Source organism: Pan paniscus, chromosome 10, assembly GCF_029289425.2.
Source record: "Pan paniscus chromosome 10, NHGRI_mPanPan1-v2.0_pri, whole genome shotgun sequence".
Lineage (NCBI taxonomy): Eukaryota > Metazoa > Chordata > Mammalia > Primates > Hominidae > Pan > Pan paniscus.
This window is the reverse complement of record NC_073259.2, coordinates 104853015-104870961: the sequence shown is the minus strand read 5'-3', so window position 1 is coordinate 104870961 and position 17947 is coordinate 104853015. Positions and strand designations below refer to the sequence as shown.

General features: G+C 36.3%; 1 protein-coding gene across 1 annotated transcript in view; it reads right to left on the bottom strand.

Annotated features, from left to right (window-relative positions):
• The window catches only part of CFAP54 (cilia and flagella associated protein 54), a 397088-nt gene that overhangs the window by 77931 nt on the left and 301210 nt on the right, over positions 1-17947 (bottom strand). The window contains exons 62-64 of the mRNA XM_034934266.2: positions 15711-15884; positions 13703-13926; positions 8091-8261 (exon numbers count right to left, since the gene is read on the bottom strand). Of these exons, the coding sequence (XP_034790157.2) occupies positions 8091-8261; positions 13703-13926; positions 15711-15884 (569 nt within the window). The remainder of the gene's footprint in view (positions 1-8090; positions 8262-13702; positions 13927-15710; positions 15885-17947) is intronic.

Sequence of the window (17947 nt, the reverse complement as noted above, 5' to 3'; positions counted from 1 at the left end):
TTGACTGAACATTATGGCAGCAACTACATCTTTTATCATGACCCAATACATACATGCTTATTGTCAAAGGGGGAAAATATTCTCAAACTAAAAAATGGAAAAATGGTGTGTTCTGCATCTTTTCTTGTGACTAGAGAAAATCACTCAAGCAATTTGCTTAAATCTGAATTTTTTAGTTGGTGTTCTGCTTCTGATCTCTGCTTGACACTAGTTCATGCTTCTATGTTAATTGTCAGACACAACTGTTGATGGATAAAACCTTGTTACACTAATTGTCAGCCACAAAGATATTCTTAGCATTTGCTTCTTAGATGTTGTTTTGTTTTGTTTTTCCAATAGCAGCATACAGACATCTCAAATTATCCTGCCGCAAACTGCCCTTGTAATAACTGATATGGATATGGTGTTTCTGTGACCTTGTGAAATAAACTTTATGCTTTCTTCCTCTTTTTAAAACTAACTGCTTAGGTAAACATTCTGTTTCCCGACTATGTATTCCTTCCATTTCCAAACCCTCTCTGAATGGATATAATCTTTTATTAGCTCCTTGCCAGCAAGTAAATAAAATTTGACGTATGCTGAAGACCAACCTAAGAAATTTTGTTTTTAACAATATATATCATAAAATGGAAGTTTCAGGAAACATTTTTACATGTCGAGCATTCTAGTGTTTTTTGTGTTTCATTTCTTTTTAAAAAATGCTATTTATGATTCACTATACTCCTTGACCCATTACTATTTTTAATCATAATTTGAAAACTACTGCACTACATTCCCCTAAAAGAGACTACAAATTCATTATTTTTAAATGTATATGGAATATCTGGCAAGGATTTAACTGGAAGGGGAGTACTTTTAAAATATGTGAAATAGCATGAAAGGTATCTGGAGAGTTATATGCTAAAGTTTCTCTTTTGTATCTGGATAGGAAGAGAATTATAATTGACCAAGAGTTAGTAGCAGATTTCCAGCCTAAGGTAGCAGAATGAAGGGGCCAAAGTGAGAAATGGTGCTGGAGAACAAAGAGAGGCAGGCCCAGGAGGTTTCATGATTTGACATGGGTCACATGAGTCAAGGAGTTGCAGAAGCTACCAGAGGCGCAGCTAGAGGGGACAGCACTCAAGAGCTGGGAAGTGCAAGAATAGACCAATGCAGAACACAAAAAGCAAATAAAAATGCTGAACACGGCAAAACTATAAGGCAAATGTTTTATGGGAAAAAGCCTGAGGCTCTTCTTACACAAAGCAGCAATCAAAGGAATTCTATAGTGGAATGTCCCTCTGTGAAAGGCTATATTGACCAACTGCTGTGTTTTTAAAAGCTTGACCCATTTTCAAGGCTATCCTAAAATCTGAATTACTGTTGAATCTCCAGTAATTCATGGATTGATACTGAACTGCTCCTAAATACTTGTCCCCTCCTTCCTTCTATCCTCCAATTAGCCCTATTGCAAATGTCCATCCATATGGATATAGATATGAATAAAGGTATAGATAATGGATATAAATATAAGGATAACATACATTAAAACAAATTATATCTACGATACAAATTTGTAAACTGCATTTAGAGGCAAACTAAGGTTTTCTCTTATTTGCTATGTACTTAATTCGCTGGTTAGGCTCAGTTTACTCTCTTTTCTGCAGAATGTTGGAAGCTAAAGTATCTATAAGGAGATATTGTTGATAAACATTAAAGGTGCCTTTAAATAATGATTACCAAGTATACTTCATGTATATTTGAAGCTATTAAACTTTAAAAACATAATAATTTAAAAATCATTTCACATAATAATGACAACTACTCTTTATTGAGGTTAGGAGTTTATAGTTATCTCTAATTACAGATGAGGGTAACCTTGATGCAGAAAAGTTAACTAATCTACTCAAGATCACAAAACTGTTAAGTGGCAGAGATGAGATTCAAACCTAGGCAGTTTAGTTCCAGAGTATGTGTTCTTACCCACTAAAATAAAAAGAAGACCATTCTCAGTACAACTGTGCAAAAATCAAAGAGGAAAATCTCAAAAGAAACTGGTTAAAGAAGTCCTAAAACTTCCAAAGCAGCAACGGCTTAACCCTCAACAGCAAAAATGGAAATGAGTAGATGAGGTTTTGAATGTGTTGAAACAACATGATTTCTGACCTTAAATTATCTACCCCATGAAAATTTATTTTACAAATAAATGTAAAATAATGACATGTACAGGCAATCAAAAATTGGAAGTGTTTGCCTCCAGAAGATCCTCACCAAAGGAAATTCTAAAGAATGTACTTCAACAGAAAGAAGTAATCCTAGAAGAAACGTCTAAAATGCAAGAGGGAGTAAAAAACAAACCAAATAGTAAATATGTAGGAGATTAATTTAAAAAACAAACATTTCTTGTATAAAACAAGAAAAACACATAAAAATAATACTACTATTTTGGGTTAAAAAGGAAAATGTACAGCAATGCCATGTAAGTCATTAGGGGAGCAAATATATATCAATGTAGATTTTAATAAGTTAAGTACGTATGTTGTCCTGAAGGTAACCACTAAAAGCACAGAAAGAATGCATAATTTCAAAACTTATAGTGAAAAAATGAATGATAAAGAAATCAATCCAAAAGTAGATATTAAAGGAGAGGAAAAACAACAAAATCCAGGACAAGCAAAAGCAAGGTAGATTTAAACCAAATATATTAGTATTTACATTAATGGATTATTCAGTCAGAAAGTAATATTGTTACACAATATTTTTAAATATCCAAGAACATACCTTTTATAAGAAGCAAAATTTAAACACAGGTACATGGAAGGGTTGAAAGCAAATGGCTGGAAAAATATTACCATGAAAATAATAAGCAAAATAAAGCCACTTTCCTATGTTAGCATCAGATAAAGCAGGCTTTATGGGAAAATGAACATTATTACAAAAAGGTCATGTAATTTAAAAAGCATAATTAAGAAAAGTACTATTATCAAAATGATAAAATGTTCAATTCACCAAGATGATATAACAGCTATCAATCTGATTGCACCCAAGAACACAGCCTCAAATTAAGTAAAGCAAAATTTGAGAGAACTGCAAGAAAAAACTAAACAATGACAATCATAGTGAAAGATTTAAACATACTTCTCTTAGTAATTAATTTTTTAAAAAAGGCAGACGAAATGGAAAAATCAGCAAGCATATAGATGATTTGAACAAGACTGGCCAAACTCACCTACTACACATAAATACTTCCTCAACAACTGAAGAGTACATATCCTTTTAAAGAGCAATAGATCACTTACACAATTAACACTTTCCTGGTGAAAAAAAAATCTAGTTTCAACAAATAGTAATCACACTAAAATTTTTTATTACCACAAAACAACACAATCTGGGAATAGATAACAAAAGATAACTAGAAAAGCTCCACATAGTTTGGAATTTTAGAAACACTTGTCAAAATAGTCCATGAGCCAAAGGAGAAATCGTAATGAAAATTTTACAAAACTATTTTTAACTGATTGATGATGATGTCAACACTATAATAAAAAACTTGTGGGATGCAGCCAAAAAAATGTTTAGAGAGAAAGTCATAGCTTCAAAATGCATATATTAGGTAAGAAAAAGCTGAATACTGAGCTAAACATTTATTGCAATAAGTCAGCAGCTAGGAAAATTACACAAAAAAGTAGAAAAAGATATATTAACCAAAACTAACTAAAAACTTCAAGAAAAAGAGGAGAATACACAAATAACCAATATAAGAAATGAAAAAGGGTACATCATTACAAACACATTAAATAGATTTAAAATATGAGAGGAATTTTAAATAAAATGGTCAAATTCCTAGAACAGCAACTTAAAATTGACTCAGAAGAAACAGACAACCCAAAATGTCTTGTAAACAAAAATGATAGAATATTTAAAACTTGGTTTAACACAGGCACAAACTACCAGAGAAGATATTGGCCCAATCAGAACTGACACCACTTCCGAAAACCAGTACACTAGTACTATTGCTTAAAGACTGCATAAAACTATTAAGAATGATATCGCTATTTCTGAGAAAGAAAACAGTAGGTTCAGCTGGCTTTACTGATGAGTTCTAACAAACAATAAAATAAAAAAAGGTACTCCAAATTTACACAAACTTCTCCAGAAAATAGTAAAACACAATATATTTATCAATTCATTTTATGATTCTAGCAAAATCATGATATGAAAAACATCTGACAAGAATAGTATAAAAGCATAATAAGAGCAAGAATGGCATATAGGAGATAGGCCGAACTTGCAGTTCCCACTCAAATGGACAGAGCAGCCTGTGGAGACTCACAAGAACTAACACAGGAACATACCAGGAAAGCTGAGAGAATCCACTGACCCTCTGAAGGAAGTGGCTTGCTGCTGCAGGCCCCATAAGATAGCCAAAACTGTGAGTGCCCAATGTGTGAGAGGGGGAATGTCTACCCTCAAACAAACATCCTCACTGGGGAATCTGAAGGTCCATATCACAGGAGAAGGATGTGACCTTACCTGGAGCTGAGGGGAATCTGAGGGTCCATATCACAGGAGAAGGATGTGACCTTACCTGGAGCTGAGACAAATTTAGAGAGCCAAGCAAAATACAGGGTGGAGGAAGCAGCAGGAAGAGCCCTGTGGGCACTCTCAGCCCCCAGGGAAGACATTTCTAACTTGATCTTGCAGGGATCCTTGGGGAGGGCTGCCAGTGGAATTGGGGAAAGACCACAGGGATAAGAACACTTCCAGCTGAACTTTGTAGCAATTTCAACCAAATATAAAGTTTCCTGGACAGAATCTGGAGGAGGGGGCAAATGGGGAGTGCAGACACAAGCACAGAAGTAGAGGGGCTCGAAACCTGAAAGTCCTGCTTTTTTTCTTAGCGGGGAGGCTTGTAGTCTGGGGCATGTTCTCAGCCCTGCTCACCAGCTGCCTAGAAATAAACTCACTGACATTGGGAGGGCACGGTGGGAGTGAGACTGGACTTTTGGGCCATGTGGGAGCTGGGTGAGGCCTGTCACTGCCAGCTTTCCTCCACTTCCCTGGCAACCTGTATGATGCAGCAGAGGCAGCCATAATCTCCCCGAGAACGTAATTCTATCCACCTGAGAACCACACCATCATCTCCCACAGCAGCTACAGCAAGCCCTGCCCAAGGAGAGTCTAGGCTTAGACACGCCTAACCCTGCACCCACCTAATTGTTTTTCTATACCACTCTGGTAGCCAAAGACAAAGGACATAATCTCTTCAGAGCTCTATGTCCCCATCCACCACCTGAGAAACCCAAATATTTATCCAGGCAACCCTAGGGCAACCTTGTGTCTTACCTATACTATCAGCTGATGCTCTCTTGAAAGCACCACCTCCTGGCTGGAGGCCAACCAACACAAAACCAGTGCACTAAAAAAAATACAATCAAGGACCTTCACAGAATCCACTTCACTCCCCTACTACCTCCACCAGAGCAGGTGCTGGTATCCATGGCTAAGAGACCTGAAGGTGGATCATATTACAGGATTTTTTGCAGACACTCCTCTGTACCAGCCCAGAGCCCGGTAGCTTCGATGGGTGCCTAGACCCAGAAGAGAAATAACAATCACTGCAGTTCAGTTCTCAGGAAGCTCCATCCCTAAGGGAAGGGGGAGAACACCACATCAACGGAGCACCCCATGGGACAAAAGACTCTCAACAGAAGCCCCTGAGTCCCAGATCTTCCCTCTGACCTAGTCTACCCAAATGAGAAGAAACCAGAAAAACAATTCTGGTAATATGACAAAACAAGATTCTTTAACACCCCCAGAAGATCCCTCTGGCTCACCAGCAATGGATCCAAACCAAGAAGAAATTTCTGAATTGCCAGAAAAAGAACTCAGAAGGTTGATTATTAAGCTACTCAAGGAGGCACCAGAGAAAGGTAAATACCAATTTAAAGAAATGTTTTAAATGTTACAAGATATGGATGGAAAAATCTTCAGAGAAATAGACAGCATAAATAAAAAACAATGACAAAGCCTGGAAATGAAAGACACACTTAAAGAAATGCAAAATACAATGGAAAGTCTCAACAATAGAATCGAACAAGTATAAGAAAGAATTTCAGAGCTCAAAGACAAGGCTTTCAAATTAACCCAATCCAACAAAGACAAAAAAAAAAGAATAAAAAAAGAACAACATCTCCAAGAAGTTTGGGATTATGTTAAACAACTAAACCTAAGAATAATTAATACTGCTGAGAAAGAAGAGAAATCTAAAAGTTTGGAAAACGTATTTGAGGAAACAATCAAGGAAAATGTCGCTGGCCTTACTAGAGATCTAGACATCCAAATACAAGAAGCTCAAAGAACACCATGAAAATTCATTGCAAAAGTATCACAATCTAAGCACATAGTCATCAGGTTAGCTAAAGTTAAGATGAAGGAAAGAATCTTAAGAGCTGTGACACAAAAGTATCAGATAACATATAAAGGAAAATCTACAAGATTAATAGCAGATTTCTCAGCAGAAACCCTACCAAGCTAGAAAAGATTTGGGTCTTATCTTTAGCCTCCTTAAACAAAACAATTGTCAGCCAAGCATTTTGCACCCAGTGAAACTAAGCTTCATAAATGAAGGAAATATACACTCTTTTTCAGACAAACAAATGCTGAATCTACAAGGAACTCAAACAAACTAGCAAGAAAAAAGAAAAAATCCCATCAAAGAGTGGGCTAAAGACATGAATAGACAATTCTCAAAAGAAGATATACAAATGGCCAACAAACATGAAAAAATGCTCAACATCACTAATGATCAGGAAAATACAAATCAAAACAACAACAATGCAAATACCATCTTGTTCCTGCAAGAATGGCCATAATCAAAAAATCAAAAAATAATAGATGTTGGCATGGATGTGGTGAAAAGGGAACACTTTCACACTGCTGGTAGAAATGTAAACTAGTACAACCACTATGGAAAACAGTGTGGAAATTCCCTAAAGAATTAAAAGTAGATCTACCATTTGATCTAGCAATCCCACTACTGACTATCTACCCAGAGGAAAAAAGGCATTATACAAAGAAAAAAAAATACTTGCACACGCACGTTTATAGCAGCACAATTCACAATTGCAAAAATATGAAATCAGCCCAAATGCCCATCAATCAGTGAGTGGATAAAGAAAATGTGACATATATATATGCACACATACACACCATGGAATACTAATGAGCCATAAAAAGGAATGAAATAATGATATTCACAGCAACCTGGATGGAATTGGAGACTATTATTCTAAGTGAAGTAACTCAGGAATGGAAAACCAAACATCATATGTTCTCACTCATGAGATAGGAGCTAAGCTATGAGGATGCAAATGTATAAGAATGATACAATAGATTTTGGGGGCTCGGGGGAGAGGGTGGAGGAGGGGTGAGGCAGGGTACAGCGTACATTGCTTGGGTGATGGGTGCACCAAAATCTCAGAAATCACTACTAAAGAACTTATCCATGTAACCAAAAACCACCTGTTCCTCAAAAACCTATTGAAATTAAAAAATAATAAAATTTAAAAAAGAATAGTATAAAAATAGCCCAATATTACTCAGGAAAACAGAGGTGAAAATTTAATACAAATAATAGCAAACCGAATCCAGCAAAATAAATATATCATGACCAACTTGAGTTTATCTCAGAAACACAACATTGATCTAACATTATAAAATCAATTAAATATTAAAAAGAAAAATTATAAAAATAATCTTAATAGATACAGTAAAATATTCATGGTAAATATTCTTAGCAAAATAGCAGTAAAAAAATTCTTTAACATGATAAAGAATAACTACCAAAAAAAGTTAAGCATCATATATAATGGTGACACACTGAAAATTTTCCCTATGGGATCAGGAAAAAGAAAAATGATCAGCCTGAATCAGACTTTCCCAGATTTCTTGGTTATTTTCAAATTTATTCTACTAGACAATGTAGATTATATATTGATACCTGTTCTCATCTATATGATAAGAGAATGTCCTCTACTCTCCAAGTTATAATGGCTTAGTTAAGCTTTATATATAAATGAAATATTGAGTTCTATAATTACATTACATACCATAGGTTCTGTCTCCTTGGGAGGTCTATCCAGGGGAGGAATGTACCATTGAAAGCAAAGTTCTTTGTTTGAAGCTTGTGTTACCATTTCTATTGGCGTTATGTCCACACAAGATGAGCTTGAAACAGGCTTAAAAGATAAAATGGATTGTACAGAACTATCGCGATACAACTAGGGAACAAACAAAAACATCAGTTTAATTACTGGTAATAAATTTGTTACATATATGAAACAAATTATTTGGCTATATTGAAAAATTCTGGGATTGTCTCAGCTTGTTTTATGGAGGTAAATCTTAAAACTAACCCCTGGCTTACTACAGAGAAGATTCTCCTACAGTAAAAATATGCTGGCCAGGCGCGGTGGCTCACGCCTGTAATCCCAGCACTTTGGGAGGCAGAGGCAGGTGGATCACACGGTCAGGAGTTCAAGACCAGTCTGGCCAACATGGTGAAACCTCGCTTCTACTAAAGAAATACAAAAATTAGCCGGGCATGGTGGCGTGCACCTGTAATCCCAGCTACTCAGGAGGCTGAGGCAGGAGAATTGCTTGAACCTGGGAGGCAGAGGTTGCAGTGAGCTGAGATCGTGCCACTGCACTCCAGATCGGGCGACAGGGCAAGACTCCATCTCAAAAAAAAAAAGAAAAAAAAATGCTTCAGAACCCAGTGAACTCAACAAATCTCTTCCACTCTGGTAAGTCTTACAGGGTGAAGATCTAGCAGGGAAAACGCCCATGCCAACATTTCAGTCTCAACATTACCACTGTTTCTAGGAACACCTATTTGGTTTCTGTTTTTTTCACTGGTGAATATACTAAGGGTGTGGTTATAAATTACTATTTATTTTTCCAATAGTATTTTTTTGCAATGCCATATGGAAAATAAGACATATTTTGCTCCAAAGTCTAAAATCCATTACTGTAAAACCCACTTGCTCTGAAAAGTTAAAATCCTCCTCTCCTTAAATGAATGTGGCTGATTTGTAAGTTTTGTCCTTGATGAATGTGGGCCCAGCTTCTTTTATGCAACTTTGGTCACTGAATGAGGAATCTTCAAGAAATATAAATGTATAGAATGCAATTGCCAATTTGGTAAATTACTTAATTAGTTGTTTAAGGTAGCTGAAAAAGCAAAGCATGGTTGCTAATGATCAACAAAACAATAGGCTAGCCATAGAGATAATAATGGTAAAAACAATATTTCAAGTCTAAAAAAAGGACCTTCTGAGGTTGCAGTGAGCCGATATCACACCACTGCACTGCAGCCTGGGCAACAGAGTGAGACTCCGTCTCAAAAAAAAAAAAAAAAAAAAAAAGGCATTCTTCAATGAAGTGCAAACTACTTTCCATATTAACTTCTTGTTATACCCAAGCTTGTAGCATGGCAGCTGGGAATTGGTCCCTCTACTTCAGTCTTTTTGATATCTAAGGCCTGTCAAGGTTTGAGGACCAAGGAGTATTTGTCAGTGGTCAGAAAGAAATGCCTGGTGTTTCTATAAGTCTTTGTCCCTCCCATTATTTCTGAGCCTGTTCAAGATATAATATGACTGTGAAGTTAAGTCTTCAAAATAAAATAAAAATGGAAATAAAAACACTGACCTTTCAAGTTGTCTACTGATAAAAGAAAAAATGTTTTGACTGAAAGGTAATATTAAATGTGAAAAGTTTTCTAAATGTCTAGAGACAATCATAAAAGGCTATTATAAACCAGAATCCTTGCTTCTAAAAGCATGATCAAAATACATAATAAGCAAGATTAGCAGGGTTAAATCATCATTTGTAAGTGCTTAATTAAGAATAATTTTATGTCAAGCAGTTCATCAAAAAAAAATCAAGTAAATAATTAATTCAAAAAATAATTTCTTAAATTTCTTCATATCTGAGTGATTTTCAGAGGTTCTGACAAGTATTTTAGCAAACAATTCATATTCAATAACTAGATAAGTATTGAAAAGTAAAAATACCTTTTATTTCAATATGTGCATTGTTTATTAGCACAGTAGTCTAATAATGATAAATTATAAACATAAGTCAATATCAAAATAGGTATTTAATATTCCATTACCTTTCAAATACTATATATGTAGTTGCTAAGAGGATTCATTACATATGCTAATTGATGAATTATACACTGAGTACTTTTATTCTATTTTTTTTTTTTTTTTGTTCTTTGAAAGAAATAAAACAACAGGCCTACCAGGAGAACCTTGGTTTGCCACAGTCCTATAAACAATAAAGCAGCTCACACTAGTCAGATATTTATCCTTACAACTGACTGTATTCAAGCATACAGTCCAAGCATGAATAACTCAGCATTACGCACGGTTTTAATCATATTCTTTTTGGGGAATTTTTAATGTAACTTGTTTGCCACCTTTGTTTTTCCATCACAAAGCTCCGAAAGACTTGACAACATGCAGAATCACACAACTGATGAGCACAACACGGAGCAATGATTGTTCTGGAAAGGCATCTACTTCTTTGTGGGGAAAAGTAGGTTTAAGTATCAAATTATGGAACGAGTTTGATTGAAATAGCCTCCTGAGTGATTAAAGGTTCAAAAATGTTATTATAAAAATCAGCCAAGCTTGGAGTTTATATATATATATATATATAAATCCGAAGGCTTTATGCTCATTAGCTGTCTACCCCAGTGAAACGAACACATGATGAGGTGGCTTCACCTGTCAGGCAAGAGACAATGATCTCCAGAGCTGATTTTCCTGGGGAGTGTTACACTAATTATATCAAAAAAGAGCAAACAGGGTGAAACAACTCTTTGATAACACTGTTGCCATTAGAAATGTCACTTGTATTTACAATGTATTCAAGCTTGAACATTTGGAGCATAATCTTTAGGAAATGGGTAATGATAGGCTGCCCTTAATACTAAAATACTCAAGCAGAGCTCCTAGTAGAACAGCATTTAAGAAATCACACCTATTAGTTTCCGAACTCTTACATAATATTCACAAGAATAGATCAGTTGAAACTATTGTTCTCAGTCTTCCCGTCCTCTGCCCCCTACTCCAAAATGCCTGAGGTATCTGTGACACCTGGCAGTAATCCTCAAAAATAGTCTCAGTTCCCAGGAGGGGTGAATCTGAATCTGGTGTTAGATGGCAATGATTTCATTCTACTCCCACTGTGCCCTTCTGTGTGCAGGGCCAGACATTAACATTACCTTCCTGGCCTGTTCACATCCTCACTCACTCCTTCCCATGGGGGAGTGTTACTCGATTGCTGAATCTGGGAAAAAGAACTTTGGGCATGCTTATTTCTGCGCTTTCTTCCTGGGAGTAAAATGTTTGCAGGAAGTGAACACTCTCTGCTCCTCACGCAACAGATTTTAAGGAGCCTGTCCCCACGTGAGGAGCCTGAAATGACCCAATAATATGAGGCCAGATTGGAAAATCTGTCTACTTTGGTACTCATTACTAGGAAGATCATTTCACCAAAAAATATAAACCACATCCTATAATATCAACTTCATCACTCATAAAGATGAGCATTTTTAAATCCCAATCTGTTTTACTCTTTTCTCTTATTTCCTGAATGATTTAGAATCTGGGCACAGAATGGGGTGGCTGAGCATTGGGCATGCCACAATATCCTATTATCTAGGAGAGAGGAAGTCGTTTGAAAAATCTTCCAGTGTGCTTTCAATACATTGCACTGAGGGCCACTGCATAACACCAACTGAGAATCATTTCTTTAACTGGATTCTTAAAAATATCTTAATAGGTTTTTCCACTACTTTTAAAAACTTATGATTTATTAACAGTCATCTGACTCTCTTGAGTAGGGAAGGAATGTTCAAAAGAGTGATTTTTAAAAAAAATATGTATAATTTAATCTACCCAAAACATAAGGTTGCTATATTCTAGTAGGATAAGATAAGCAAGGGTCACCATTCTGGAACAAGCCACACTTTCAGTTCTCTGGGAACTTCTCTGGGAGAGTTGGCAACAGTAACATGAACATATCTTATATGGGAAAATCTATAGCTATAAAAATTAAAGAGTTCAATGGTAAAGTCCAAAGTAGAGATAATTCAAAATAAATCAGTGATTTTTTTCTAGTTTTGAAAGAATTCTGTACAACTTATTCATTTCACAGATATGTATTGGAAGCTTACAATATGCTATGTCCACTTGAGTTTTCTACAAGAATCTCAAATTCTGTATCTACGAAGCAGAAAAATGTGCTCATCCTCCTGCCTCCCCTGTATGTGCTAATGATGTCACCATGCACTAATGATCACAGACAGAAGTTCCAAATGGTACAAGAGGCTCTAGTCATTTCCTCTTCACTTTCCAGCTCCAAAGAGTCACAAAACTGTTTCTGTTGTTGTTGTTTTCAGTGTTACTTAAGCAAATATGTTTTACAGCCATCTCTTCCTTTCCATTCTTGTGTCATAAGCTTCATGACTTCATCACCTCTTTCTTAAATAACTCACTTTTTCGGGAGGCTGAGACAGGAGAATCGCTTGAACCCAGGAGGCAGAGGCGGCAGTGAGCCAAGATCACACCACTGCACTCCAGGCTGGGCGACAGAGAGAGACTCTGTCTCAAAAAAAAAAAACAAAAAAAAAAAACACCTCACTTTTTCATCTATCCTTTGCCAATCAGCCCTATTGAGAGTATTGAAAGTAAAACTAAGATATACTAATTTTCACATTATTTCTGCTAGTATTAATCCTGTGATTTTCTCTTAGAAAGCATCTCTGAAATAAAGTAACTTTCTTCTGTTTTAACCCTGTCACTGTTTCTCTACTACCACACTGAGACTATATGTACAGGGACTACGCTTTATCCATCCTTTCTTTCTCCACCAACTAACAGTGTCTCTGGCACACAGTAGGTAATCAACATAGGTTGGTTGAATACCAAATTTCAAATACATATTCTTATTTTTAAGTAAAATCCTTTACTTTTTCAGTGTCTTTTAACACATTCATTTTGGAAGTTTATCCAAACTACTGCTATTCAAGACTTTAGTAGCTTTAATTTTGAAAAATCTCCATTTATATTCCTCTTTTTATGTCTCTACAATCAATACCTTAAAAAGTTTCCATATTACATATCTTGGGAAAATGTATCCAATTTAATAACACTTTTCCAAATAAAAAGTCTTCACACTTTTAATTTATTTTAAAGTGTTACCTCTATTATTTATTTACACTCACAATTGCAAAAGGTACTCACAATGAATAATTTTTATCACACATTTAAAACCAAAGTACAGAAACTGGGCACAGATTTAGACACTAACAGTCTAGTTTTCTTATAGGGTGATGATACTGAAATCTGTGTAACTTTTTGGCAAAATGGTTCCTTGAGAGATGCTGTTTTGTGCAGGAATATAGAAACTTCTGAGGCATTTTAAAAGACTTATGAGAACAAGGCTGAACAATTGAAATGTGAACTGTCCTAAAATCCCAGGATGTTTGGTTAGCCTATCCACATGGTAACACAGGAATGAGCCTTCCCTAGAACTCTGGGAGAAGTAGAAATCTGTGCCAGCATGGAAGCTAATGTGCTTCCTTCTGAAATATAATGATGATTCCAAGAAGTTTTATGTAAATATATCATGTTTCAAAAAACGTTACCTTGGCAGATGATTCACGTATGTCTTTTTCTGAAAGAGGGGGATTTTCCAGTTGACAAAGAAGTTCTTTTGGAAATTCATCAATACAAGAAGAAGAATACAGCTGTAAGAATTTTTTAAGGAAAAAATGCACTTCTTTCTGGCGCAAAATCAACTCAGAGTTGTAAAGGGATGTGAGAAGTGTATCATCTGGCAAAGAAATTCCAGATACTGGTGTTGCAGATGCTTAAGAAAGAAAAATACCTTAGTTTAGGTTCATGTTAGAAAACGGGATGATCTCAATATTGCTGGTATTTGCTCACTAACCACTATCGTTACATATTCCCACCTCCGCTAGAGGCTGCCAATGACGTCCCTCTGTTTTTAGGGCTTATACACTAATGGAATTGTTTCTTGCCACAGAAGGAAAGAAAATTTCAGGCCAGGCACAGTGGCTTATGCCTATAATCCCAGCACTTTGGGAGGCTGAGGTGGGAGGATCACCTGAGGTCAGGAGTTTGAGACCAGCCTAGCCAAAATAGCAAAACCCTATCTCTACTAAAAATATAAAAATTAGCTGGGCATGGTGGCACATGCCTGTAATCCCAGCTACTCAGAAGCCTGAGGCAGAAGAATCACTTGAACCCAGGAGGTGAAGGTTGCAGTGAGCCAAGATCGCAGCATTGCACACCAGCCTGGGTGACAAAAAAAAAAAAAAGATTAAAAAAAAGAAAATTTCAGAGGCACATGAGGGTAATGCTTAGTTTTAGGTATTAACAATGGTGCCATATATTCCATGTACCTATTTTCTTTTGGGTTCCCCCTAAAACAGATCCTAAGGTAAGAATTTGTAGACAGTTTATTTGAAAAGTCATTTCAAGAAGCACAAGTGAGGGAATGGAGAAAGTGTGACAGAGAAAACAAAAAGAGCCAATAAGGGTGAGTAAATGAGTGGGCTACAGCCTTGGGCAGTGAGGGCTCAGTCCCACTGGGAACCTTCTGACAAACCATGTAGAACTGTCCCGTCGAGAGACTGAGAAGCTGGTATGTTTATCTAGGAGCTCCCTACCTCAATAGCTGAAGGTTACTCCCGTGTCTGTGGAAACCCTGTCTGCAGGCTGGTCAAACCTCAGTAGCTTCAAAGAAAGCCCAGGGCAGAAAAGCAGTAAGACATGGCACTTGTGGTGGGAAGTGCCAGCAGGTGAATTCAGAGGTGAGCAGAGTGGCTGAGGGGCAAGGGATCACCAGGGCTGGCTGCACTGGCTCTTGTCCATGTCCTTTCCCTCTGAACTTCCCTTGCTCTAGCCCCCATCACCATGAACCTTTTTATCCTGACACCTTTCAGAGGGCTTGTGAGCTCCTGGAACTGTGCTTAGCAACTCTGTGACTCAGCCTATTTGCCCTGCTGGTTTCCCCATCACTGTGCCCTGGCATGGGTAAAATTGTCTTTTCTGACTGTTTGCACTGATGGGCAACACTGGATCCCCAACATCATGAGCACAGATAAAACATAACAATGTCACACAATCACAAGAGGGACTGATGTGAAGCAGATTTTATCAGTTTTTCTGGATATTTTTTTAGATAGCACCAATGATTAAAAAAAAAAACTCCACGGAATTAATATGCCATCTGAAGTCATGCATTTCTTCCCTCTGACATACCGGCTACTGGACCACTCTTTCTCTAAAGCCAAAATGTCATCTTGTTCATTTCATAAACTGTCACATTGGAATCACTAGTTCTTAACTTTGGCAGTGGTCTTGGAAAGCCTCCAGATGCCTCCTTATCATGATGTTTTTAAACATATGAAATAATATATATAGAATTTCTAAAGAAACCAATTACATTGAAGTACTATTCTATCCAAAGATGCATGTATCCCAGGTTAAGAACCCATGAAATTTTCATCTTCTGATGACAGTCACTCAGAAAGATGTCAAAAGTATCTTATAATTCTCAACAAGAAACATGACTTAAACGGGAATTAGAAAGAAATATGTTCTCTCTTAACACATCAAAAAACCTACCTAGCAGTTTGCTCAGATTATTAATCCTCTGAAGGTGAATATAGTAGCGCAGTAGAAGGATCCATGTAATATCCACTTTGGTCTGAGTCTTTTTTCTACCATCTGTGCTGTCACACACATCATCATTTTGGTACAAAAATGTACAGGAAGTCTGGAAGAGGACTTGGTAGTTATCTGAAAGTGAAAAACTTTTTTTTGTAACACAATATTATATTATGCTTTCCTTGAAAAACAATCATGAACAGAAAAAAAGCACAGCTCATAAAGGAAATGCTGACACATGATACTATGTTCAATTTAAAAGTCTTTTGTATCATGCAGACACCAAACACCAAGTTAAAAGACCAACCACAGACTGAGAAAAGATATTTAAAATATATATATATATGAACTCTCTTTCTCTAATATGTGTAAACACCTTGCATCAATCAACAAACAAATGTCAAGCAACACAATTTCAACAGGCAATTCATAGAAAAAGTGGACAAAGAATATCAACAGGCAATTCATAGAAAAGTAAACCCAAGTGACCAAAATTTTTAGCATCACTAAAAATTAGAAAAATGCAAATTAAAATGAAATAGCATTTCATATCCCTTAGGAACTGATAGACACCAAAATCTGAAAATAATAAATATTGATAATAACGTGAATAAATTGGAATGTTCACACATTATTTGTGAGAGCAATTCACAATTATTTGGAAAACAATTTGGCAAGATCTAAGAAAACTGAAAATGCAGATACCCATATATGTGTACCAAGAGTTTTGCACAAAGTGTTGTTTGCAATATTAAAAAAGGAAACTTTAAAATATAAACAGGAGTGTAGTCATTTGAAGCCATTTAAAGTGAATGAATTACATCTACAAGGGAGAAAATATAGTGTGGAGTCTCAGTTCAAATCCCAGCTATACACTCACTAGTGTGTGACCTTGAATCTCTCTGTGCCTTGGGCCTCTCTGGGCTTTTGATTTTCTGACTCTTACTTTTCTTTTCTTTTTTTTCTTTTGAGATGGAGTTTCGCTTTTGTTGCCCAGGCTGGAGTGCAATGGCACAATCTTGGCTCACTGCAACCTTCTCCTCCCGGGTCCAAGCGATTCTCCTGTCTCAGCCTCCCGAGTAACTGGGATTACAGGCATGCGCCACCACGCCCGGCTAATTTTGTGTTTTTAGTAGAAACAGCGTTTCTCCATGTTGGTCAGGCTGGTCTTGAACTCCCGACCTCAGGTGATTCACCTGCCTCGGCCTTCCAAAATGCTGGGATTACAGGCATGGGCCACTGCGCCCGACCTCTTACTTTTCTTTAAAATGGGCATTATAAGAGTAATGATGGATAGATCCTGAAAACATACAATGAGTTAACAAACAGGTTCCAGGTGATATAGAGTATGATACCATTTATGTAAGTTTGAAAACAATATGATTATTTGTATCATTTACATATATACATGCACATAAAAAACATTTGATTAGAACAGTGGTTGTCTCTGGGAAGCGAAAAAAGGAAGATAAATATTCTATGGTTAATGGCCTATGCATGTTTTCTTGAATAAGATGAATCTCCATGTACTCACCACCCACCTTGGATTACAAATTCCCAGTACTTTGGGAGTATCTTATAAGCCTCTCTCTAATTCCATTTCACTCTCGCTGCCTGAGCTCATGTCCCAGAAATAATCACTATCCAAAATTTAGTGTTACTAATCCCATATCTGTCCTTCACTCTTTAAACATATATATTACATAACATGTAATAAATAAAACATTGTTAACTTTATCTTTTTAGAACTTTATAGGAAGAGAATCATACTGCATGCATTTATCTATGATTTTCTTTTTCCTTTAAACAGTGTGCTTTGAAAATTCAGCCAGGCTAATGCAGGTAGCTGTTATTTACTGATATTTTTTGTTATTATGTAGTATTTCAGTTTAGGAATATACCACAATTTATATATCTATTCTACCATTGATGGACATGTGATTTCTTTTTAATTTTGTTTTATTTTCGTCTTTACTGTTATGAATAAGGCTGCTATAAATATTTAAGTACATATTGTCTGGTGCACGCATGCACAAATTACCTGGATGTGGAATCACTAGGTTGTTCTTTTTTAGGTATCTTTTGACCAACCTTGCCTTTTGTTCTTTCATATAAATTTTGGCATCACTTTGTCAAATTCCACAAAATAAAACTACTGAACTACTGAACTACATTAAATCTATGAATCATTTTTA